Source organism: Anas acuta, chromosome 1 (assembly GCF_963932015.1).
Source record: "Anas acuta chromosome 1, bAnaAcu1.1, whole genome shotgun sequence".
NCBI classification, from domain to species: domain Eukaryota; kingdom Metazoa; phylum Chordata; class Aves; order Anseriformes; family Anatidae; genus Anas; species Anas acuta.
In genome coordinates this window covers 27,123,277-27,133,829 of record NC_088979.1, presented here as the reverse complement: position 1 = coordinate 27,133,829, position 10,553 = coordinate 27,123,277, and the positions used below count along the sequence as shown (strand labels likewise).

The 10,553-nt window shown below is 37.7% G+C and overlaps 1 protein-coding gene across 1 annotated transcript in view; it reads right to left on the bottom strand.

Annotated features, from left to right (window-relative positions):
- Positions 1 to 2,579: 2,579 nt before the first annotated feature.
- Positions 2,580 to 10,553, bottom strand: part of COG6 (component of oligomeric golgi complex 6) — a 51,433-nt gene continuing 43,459 nt past the window's right edge. Inside the window, exons 17-19 of the mRNA XM_068673671.1 lie at positions 10,021 to 10,074; positions 8,053 to 8,132; positions 2,580 to 4,474 (exon numbers count right to left, since the gene is read on the bottom strand). Coding sequence (XP_068529772.1) covers positions 4,327 to 4,474; positions 8,053 to 8,132; positions 10,021 to 10,074 — 282 coding nt within the window. The 3' untranslated portion in view covers positions 2,580 to 4,326. The remainder of the gene's footprint in view (positions 4,475 to 8,052; positions 8,133 to 10,020; positions 10,075 to 10,553) is intronic.

Here is a 10,553-nt window from a genome sequence, read left to right as displayed (position 1 = left end):
CTTTGTACCCTGATTCAGACCATAATGTAGGGCTAAATGCCCATTGCCGGGTGTCTTTTGCACTTTGTCTTTCCATCAGCTTGCACCGGTGGATTCTGGAGATTACCAACGACTTACCCACGTTACCTCTGAGGGGTTGGACAGTCGGTCAAGGACTGAGGCAGAAGCAATGGCTTGGGTTTTAATCCACTTCTCTCCACACCACATCAATGGCTCTTTACACAAAATTGCGAGCAGCTGGGATATCAGCAGACCTTTGTGTGGCAGGAGGCACGCGCACCTCTTCAGCAGAATTCAACTTTTTGAAAAAATAGCTTAATTCTGACAAACGAAGCTGGTTCCCCACCATGCAATGGATGGCTGGATACCCATGAATTTGTTTGTTTTTTTTCTTCAAGTGTGCCACCAGCACTGTGACAGCAGCGAGCCTGCTCCCAGCCCTACAGCCTGCTCGGTGCGCTCCCGAAAACACAGGGTGCCCCGGGAATCCTGGCTACAGAGCTGCAGCTATTCAGTAGCCTGATCTGAGGGTTTCTGAGCTCTCCCAGGGCCCATCGACACACAGCACCAGGCCACATCCGTTTCACAGAAAACATTGGGTTTTGTTTGGAATTGGAATAAAAAAATAGGGCCCAAAGCCCTTCCTCCATGAAGGATGCTGTATGAAGGGCATGGCCTCCCTTGCCCTGGGGACAAACATCCAGGTTTAAGTTACACTCCTCATTTTTTGAAATCCTCTCAAGAAACTAATGGGCGGCTCCAAGTTCAACTACTGCTTGTATGTCGCCGGATGCCTCAAAGAACCTCATTTTACTCAGCTAGAGTTGGTACCACAGTCGCAGGATTGCCCTGAGGTCTAACTCATGAAGTTTTTAAATGCAATGGGGGAAAGGATGTGGAGAGACTCCGAAAACCTTTAGCAAGGAATCCCAGTGCGTGAAGGAGTTAAGTTCTGCAGTGTACCTTTTCACTTCTTCTGCCAGTTTCTTCCTCCTGACTCGTCAAACGTAACATGGGCCTAGCATCGATTTATGGCAGCGAGCCCTTCGTGGCTGTTCTGGATCGGTGCCCTCATCACACGCAAATGGCTCTTTTCGGCGTTTTTCCCTCAGAAGCAGGTGGCAGCAGACTTCAAACAAACCCACACCCGTGTCTGTGCTGCTTCTAAAGGGTGTGTTTTACTCATGGAAATACGTCTGAGCCCTCCATTTCGTTTTCAAAATTTGCTAAGCTCCCCACCCCCTGGGTTGACTGCAAAGTGACTCAGCAAGGCAAGCAAAGGGATTAAATAGCAGCTAGAGGTTTTTTGAAATGAATGGAGAAGTTTAGTGGTTCTGAAAGTATTTTCCTCTAACACACATTTCAAAAACTTTAATAAAAATAATTACAGCAGAGTCTATTAACAAACAAAATTCAGGGCTAGAGTAAATCTTAGAGAATAAGGAGGAGCACTTAAATGCTACAAAACAAATGTATTATCACCTTTCTAAACCTCCTTAAGTTTCTCTTTTCCTCCATTAGAAAAGAAAAAATCACTGTGGCTGGGCTGCTGTAATTAAAACAAGGTTCAAGTTTTAGTTTTAGTATGGTGTACGTATCTAGAGAGAGGCGATGAGAAAGCTTCACAGAAAAGATTGAAGACAGAGACATTGTCACCAATGCTGGTGTACAACCTCGGGTCCAACTCAGACTCAGCTCTCTTTGCTTGATACTTCTGTGCATGATAAAGTCCTGGGATATTGATTCTGTTTCTGGGACTCATGTAATTGGAGGTCAAAGATAAGGTCCCTAAGTAACAACTGGCTGAAGATCTAGCCCTTGGACTCCTCAGGAGAGCTCTCACATACATGTCACAGATCCAAACCCCTCCTTGCTTGTTCTATCTCATGCCTCCCATGCTTTGCACTGATTTCTGTGCAGCTGCTATATTCAGGAGAGAAGCATCAGAGCTGTCCCATTTCACGCTGCACAACAAGCGAGGGGTTTGGGTGCTCTCCAGGAATGAGAGGGATGTTGATTCCAAACTCCTTTGGCCCAGAACCCAGTTTTCCCACTTCCCACAAAAGCGCTCGAAGCCCTTTACTCACCTACTTTCAGAACTGGGTCGTCTGAATGTCAAACGCAGAGCGCGCTGCCTACTAGTGCCAGTATTCAAACACCTCTTTTTGCAGTTTTCCCAAGCACAGTGCAGCTCAGCACAGAATAAGACTCACTCTATGAACGCAAGCCCCTCTGTATGAAGTGTTTAAGGCCCAACAGCAGATGTGCTGACTAAACCAGCCCAGGTGAGCATCCCTTCATGCACTGTGATACTCAAGTCAGCTCTACAACTGGGGCGTATATGGAACCAGTACGGCCACCCACCACGATCCCATTCACTGCAACACTTACAGGTCAGCCGTTAAACTAAGCAACTGGAAGACCGAAGCATCACGAGTCCTGGTGTGGAAATCCTGGGGTGGTATTTGTAAAATGAAAGTGCCATTTCTGGCATGGCAGTTCAGACAAGTCAAAATCTCAACATCTTTTCCTTCTTCCTTGTAGGAAGGCAGGCAGAGGAAACACACGGAAGACAGAAGTCAGTACATCAAATGCCTTTTATTGATGTATTTGCTCACTTGTGACCCTCTGTCATTTACTTTAACTGCACAGACCAAAATTAGTGATTGATTTTAGTTTTTACAAGTTACAACTTCTATAGCTTTTGCATTATTGCTCAGTGAAGATAAAATCATGGATAAGTCTCTAGGTGGACTCAAAGACAGGAAGCAACTTCGTACTAATCCTCATGCAAACTACTGACTGATTACTTGAGACGGAGGCTGAGTGTAATTTGAGGAAAAAGTTCATTCTTAAGAGTATGTTAATCTAATAACAAGCTAATTCATAACCCTTTCACAACTAATTTAATTCTCACATATTAGATAATAATTACAGGCATATTAAGCAATATTAACATTATTAAACAACAATGAACAGCCTTCTGAATATATACTACGGTAACACAAACTCGGAATAATTTAAGTGCGTTACCTAGTAAAAGCATAATTTTCCAATACAATTTGCCTAAGCTTCTAGATTTTTTTTTTCCTCTTACAGCTCTAGTGTATTCGAACAGAATAAACCTAACATCCACATTTACAAAAGAATTTATGCCTGATCCACAAACTCCAGGGACACTTACAATTTCAAATCTTTTTATAATATACTAACAAATTATGCCCATAAAGAAGATATTATAGTGTGGTATTACCGCCAAAGCTAATTTCTAACTCATGCAATGAGCTTTCCAGGAGACTAAAAGGCATTGTTGCTGCTATTCTCTATTTCTTGCTATTTCATGAGCATACACTAACGTGCAGACTTGACTGCCACTAAGCATACGTTTTATATGGGGAATATAATTATTAATAAAAGCATCCATCTTAGGTATATAACTGATTCAATATGAATGACTGCTCATCTCCCCCTTGATGCATGCAAATAACTAATGGCCACACCGCTGTGCAAATGATCTTCCTAACCTACACTGTTACTGGTCCCAACCTTAAGAGATCTGCACGCTTCAACTGATAAAAGGATTGCTACAGAACAACGGCACTAAAAAAAAAAATCTTTCTAGTAAAATAAAATTATAAAAATAACTTAAAGCATGAAGTTCCAGGTTATGTACATGCAAATTATTCAAGTATTCCTTTTTCTTACAAAAAACCACCAGAGTAGCAACAAAAACAATGGATTTTATATATATATATATATATATATACATACATATATATATGAATTTTGCTTCAAAGATTTAATCAACAGCTTTGAAAAAATACATTTAATATTCTAAAATGATTTATGAGCTGCAAAAGACTTCAGACATTCAAAGCATATCAGCTGTATTAAAATGAAACAGTATTAGTGTGTATTGATGATAGGCTGAGAAAAAGAGTGAAAGAACAGGGAAAAAGAGCAAATAAAAATATTGGTGAGGTCATAAGAGACACTGGTTCAACATCTGGTCAAAAGGATTATGCATGGCAAAGAAAAGGCTTCTCTCTCCTTTACTCTTTTTCAAAGAAATTGCATATTGTCAAGGTCCATTTCCATTAGAGGAATACATCAAAATAATTTTTAATCTATATTCTATTTTCTGGCCTACAGAAGGCATTCAAAGACACAGGAAAGACTCGACTTTTGCCAAACAGATTAAACAAAACTGCATTCCTACATATTTTAAGCATATAGTTATACATCAAAATTCAAAACAGAAAAATAACTCAATTTAAATACTCAAAGACAGAATTATGGATTCAAATAAATCTGGGTGAAGCAAGACTATGAGAGAAGTGCCTGAACTTGATGAGGCGATCTGTGTAGTATGGTTTCTGGATCCTTATACTTATTTGAAGGATCCATCACAGCTGCATATATCTCACTGTAAGCTCTGCAGACCAGTTCTGTTGACTGCTTTATTATCTGCTCTCTAAAAAATAAAAACAAAACAAACATCCACATAATTTGCAAATTGTAGGGAATGTAACAGTACTACATGCAAGGAATTCACAGTATATAATACAAATATACGTTAAAAATTCAGTGTCAATTACATTAAAAGCTATTTTGCTTCAAATATGAAAAAATAAAGTTTTACAATGAAAGACTTTCATCTGTTTGTATTGTACACACATGAACTCAGACATATGATCTTGATAAACAAGAAGCTTTTTTTTTTTATTTCTGCAATCGTGAAACAAATGTAGAAGGAAACAACTGCAGAAGGTTAATTTAGTTTTTAATTTGCATACATTAGTTGTTCACCTGCACTCTCCTGCAATTTTTAAGACTGATATTCTTAGTAATCTACTTTCTACTTTTTGTCATTTCTTGCTGACCTTTGTAGTTGTTTTTGTTCCTCCCTCCCTCCCCATCTACCAGCAAATATATTCTATTTGCTTTATCTTGACAGCACCTATTCCATAATCTCTCAGAGGAAGAGCTGAAAGAGATAGAGGTGAGAGATTTAAAACCTACTACAAGCTTTTACCAGCAACGCTATGAAATCTGTATCGTGTTTGCTTTTGTCGGATCTAAACAAGTAACAATGCATGTAGATTGCATGCTAAAATTAACAGGAAAGTTTAATACTTTTTGAAGAAAAACAAATATTTTTATTTTATGTTACCTGTTGAATATTTGCTTAAATCACCATGGCAATGTGTTTACAGTTCCACCTGCATTTTTATCTAACAAAACGGTAACTACAACTATTTTACAGCCAAGCCCATGCAAGTGGAACACCAGGAGAAGCTAAGGAAACGGAGGTAATCATGAATCCAGACTCATCAGCCCTGCTGACCTATGCAGCCAAGGAACAAAGTCACCAGAACTTCATCCACTGAAATCAGGGCTAAATTTACCAGCTCTGACCACAGCGAGTGTGGACTGAAAAGTTAAAGGAGTCTCGAATACCAAGTGTGTAGAACCTTGTATTTTCAGGAAATATTAGCAAAAGGAAGCTATGAGAAAGAAGATAAGAGACAAATACTGCACTCGATTCTGATGCAAAGTATCCACTTTTTCAATAAACATGATCAACTGCCCCTATTACTAGGTTATTTGAATACCTGAAAGAGAGACTGTCTTTATAATAGCAAATCTAGGAAGACTGATATAATGTATTCAGCATTTTCAGGTAAACAACTGTCTCTGAACACCGTCTAGGATCACTAAGCTACTGTAACGTGACAACCCTTTAAGAAAGTATTGCACACAGAATTTGCATAAGACTAACTGTATTGCACAAAATAATCCTAAATTAAAAGAAAAAGTTTATTAAAATATTCCTTAGGACTGAACAGCATCAAACGAGTCTCTCCATCAACTAATGTCAATGTCATTAATCAGTACATGAGGATTTCAGTTGCCATAACAACATGATACATTTTATCACTAACACAAATGGCAGCACTCTCTAAAAATAGTAATTCCAGCATTCAGTTTCTGTGATCCAATGCAAACAAAAAGAGCTTTACAAGACCAACAACCATGTAAACAAATAGTGTAAAGCTTCGTTTTAAATGAACAAAGGAATTTGAAAAGCAAATGTTGGAGGGAATGCTCTTCATGGTCATAAAGCTTAAATTATTTTGCCACTGAGTATATAGCATTCCCTTAACAAAAGCATGTGGTCTGGTTTTGAGAATTGAACTGTCGGCTTCCAGCTCAACAACTGGAACAGGAGATTATAATTATGTGACTTCAATGAAGAAGTCTTCAAAATGGACCACCAATATCTGCACAACTAGCTTGAAAATTTGAGCTACTAAAGTCATTAAAATGATAGCACTGGTTAAATGTTTTACTTGAATTTTGAGAAACTTCAGAGTTTTGCAGGTTTATTTACTACAGAAAATACTGAATACTGAATCCTACAAGCATCCATCTGTGTAAATATGTATCTTCGAAAGTTTTTGTTATTAATTCTGTGCAGAAGCTAACCTGTAACATTGTTACAGGAGGTTAATAAACTCCTTTGTAGGCTGAGCTGTAGCAGCTATAGCAATCATCCTCACATAAGCTCTTCACTCACCTCTCAGCTGCCCACTGTTACAAGATAGCACAATTTAAACCAAATTCAGGGTTAGAGAGGTTTAAAAAGCTCATAAAGGGGATAAGTCTAAGAGTGGGTGTGCATACGTGACCAGTTTATCTTGGTTCATCTGATAGAAAGAAATGATTAAGTCAAGGTACTTTCACCACATGTCTGAGTCTTTATGGTAGCATAAAATCTGCCTCTATAAGATAGATTTTGTGTTAGCAATGTAAAAACAGAGGCTTTCCAAATTCACCTACTATGATTGTTAATTGGACCTACATTAAAAAAATACATATCAAGAGACAAAATACAAATTTAAGAGCTTGACACCCAGATGTGGAAGTTCCAGTGCATCTATTACATTACTGCTCAAGCTGCCCTGTTTGAGCTGTATCAGTACAGGGCAACTCTTACACGACAGGGTCAGCTCTGCTGGCTGAGCTGTGAGAACAGTGACCCAAGCAGAGACACCCAACAAAGTGATGGAAAAAACCAACAGGCCAAGCCGTGCACCAGGCATGCGGCAGGAAACTGGAAGTCTCTGCATGAGGAGAACGTGAGCAGCAAGTTTGCAGCACTAAGTAGTTTTTTCCCTTGACATATGTCACTTTTTTTAATCACAAGTTGCCATAATGCAACCCCATTTGGAGAACAGGTAGCAGTAATGAGAATCCGAATGTTAAGAATGTTACACCAAAATGTGATGTGCTAGTTGCAATTTCTTGGATGTTCTGTAACCTGCATTCTTGACAAAAATACAAAAAATAATGTCAAGAAAACTTTTGGATCACTGCAGCATATAATTCTCTGAATTTAAATACTACAAATTGCCTTCATATGGTTCACATTTAATTGGAAATAAATTCTTGGCATTTTCCCTGGCCTTAAGTTCAGTTGGCCCTTATTTTTCTTATTATACAATATATTCATGAAACAAGAGAAGAGATAAATAATACAGTTTTTACTTTTACACGTTTTTTAGTGATTTTTTCCTTTGAAGCGTAGAAGTAATTTCAGCACAATATTCAATGGCACAATGTCAATACTTCATAGTACAGACAACAAATTTGATAATTTTAGACTTGATGGTGCGGTGGAGATAAAAGAAATCTTGAGCAGAGAATTAAATATTTCATCTATCTTTGGAATGCTTACAAAATAGTTCTAAAACAATTTACAACTAAATTGACAAAGAATGCTGACACAGCATAACATGTTCAAAATAGGTAATTCATTTTGACAGTATTAAGTCAAGAGTAACTACTTCAGAAAGTTACAAAATTACATATTCCTGTTTGTTCAAAAAGAGGACAGTCGAAACTAAATTGAATTGTGAACTGAAGTACAATGCAAATGTGATTACAGCTGATAACTTGAATTCTCATCACGATCCGCTAAAACCTAATCAAATTCATCTTTCTGATTATTATACAGGCATAATAGAAATTCAAAGTTAAGATACTTACTTCACAGTGGCACTCAGAAGGAAATTCAGCTGGGACATTAACAGACTATCTGGAGCAGACAGATAGCGATCAAACTGAGCCTAGGGGTGGGAAAAAGAATATGAGATCAACATACAAAGAACTTGCTGTTACATGTGGATAGATAAAAATACAGATCTCTGAAAAAGGACTACTTTAAAATGGCGTCTTCTTACTTGATACAGTTTTCTATTTTAATGTATTTAAAACTGAAGGTAACATAATATACAGATGTTTAAGGAGGAGCTTAATACAATATCAAAAGCAAACGTCTAATTTCAGCACCTCTGTCACCAACATTTCAAGTTTCTGACTCTGGGAAGTACAGATTGAGGAGCAAAAAAATGAGAAAACGGTTTCTACAACTACCCAAGTTTTCTATGTAGCTGGTGCATATTGAAGATCACCACTGAAGAGCAGACCTACTCTGTTCAGTGGAATCACAGAATCACTTAGGTTGGAAAAGACCTTTAAAATCTAGTCTGTCCAAGTTGGACATATTACTTTCATATTTTTTTACATGAAGCCACTGCTTAATAATCTAGTGAGCAGTTCTGCTGGAAGAAACGAGACCAACTGACCTAGTTCAGGCTCCATGAACTGCTTCTAGGCTTACTTCTCCTGCTCCACATAACAGTGGAAAATACCACAGCACTCTGATTTCTGTTAAGCTGGGAGGCAGTGAACCTACCTGTAAGTATTCCCTCCCTGCTATGGTTTAAATTCTAAGCAGAATACACTGACAGATGGGATTTATGTGGGTTTGATTTCAGCATACTGGGTTCCGTTCTGGTTCAAGTGTGTTCACACAAGCATACATTAAACAAAGTTATGAAGAAAATAAAAGTTGGATTCTTTTCTAACTTTTCAAGTAGAATTATTATGTATGACTATACATCTGTAATATATATGCAAATTAAAAAAATGGTCTCCAAGCTGCAGTCTTTAGATTTCTTGTAGATCAACAAGGCTGTGATAAGGTGAAGATATTTTAAACGTAAAATGTATAAATATTGGTAAGAATGCATGCTGATCTAAGTAAACCACTGAGTGCTCTGTGCCAGAGCTCTGTTCTTCCAAGGAGCTTAGGATTCCCTGGTTTGGAGCTTTAATGGAGGAAAATAGGCTATACTGACATGTCGAGAAGGGATTCAGCATACGATTTTTAAGAAGACCCACTTAATTAAAAAAAATAAACAAACTGCCTTTCCCCTCCCTGAAATTCAAGCCACTGTGTGATGTCTAGATTTATACTAGAACTTTTTCATGGTGTACGTGTGCACTGCTGGCTGAGCGGCCCTTATTTACAGCTAAATTTTCAGAATAAAGCTAAACTTGGCTAAGCAAGAAGAGTGACAGATCATATGCTACCGTCTACTGAACTGTGATATTGCAATCTCTATGCAAAGTACCCTTCACACACATTAAGAAAAAACATCAGCTAATAATCTGTTTTAAAATATATTGCAGCTTTCAGCTTAAAGAAATATACATTTAACTGTGGCATATGCCCAGCACCTAACTCCTTAGTTTAGCTGAAATACTTGCATAAAATCAAAGCCTTAGGACCAAAATTATAAATGATAGCAGAACCTATATTTCAAAGCATTCAGGCAAAAAATAAATTTTGATGATTAAAACTAATTAGAGCTAAGTATTTGCTTTTAGCAATTTAAGATGACTCATGGGATAACGTTCTTACAAATAAAGTCCTGCTTCTTAAGACTTAGAAATTAATATTCTATTACTACCAGCTCATACATAATTTATGAATTTATTACTTCAAGTGGTCAAATTACTACAAATGAAGAAAGTATTCCCAGACATGTAATTTAGCTATTCTTGAAGAGTACGGCTTGTTAGATGAATGTCTACTACATAACACAATTAACAGAATTCTTTCCCATGTCACAGCTACACTGCTACATTATGAAATTGTAAAATGCTTACCATCGCTACCTTCAGGGACACGGAATCCAAACTTGGCAAATTTGAAAGAGGACCCTAAGAATCAGTAATCAAAAGGGGGAAAAAAAGAAGTCAATCTAGCATAAGGAAAAAGACAAAAAACTATAAATTCTACAGTCAGTTCAGTACTAAATCATTACTGGGTCCTGCTACAAGATATTACATTTTTGGAAACTGAATCACCACACCAATACTGGAAGTGCTGTAACAGTTCATTTATATTCCACCACTCCCTTGAATCAAAGACTTAAAATACTGACTTTTTCATGTGTGCTTTCAAGTTCTTTTCTTCCTTTTTCACCATTAGATGACAAAAATGCAGGAAAATGCTTTCTACAAGGTCTGTAATGAAAACTAAACTGGCAACTGTCCAAATCCCCTTGGTGTTCCAGAATCACATAGGACAACTTCCACCTCTTTCTCTGTTCCAGGACCATGCAAAATTCAACTCTGCTCCCTAGTAACTCTCCTGTGTTTACAAGGCATTGCATGCTGCCTAACCTCCTGGCAAATCC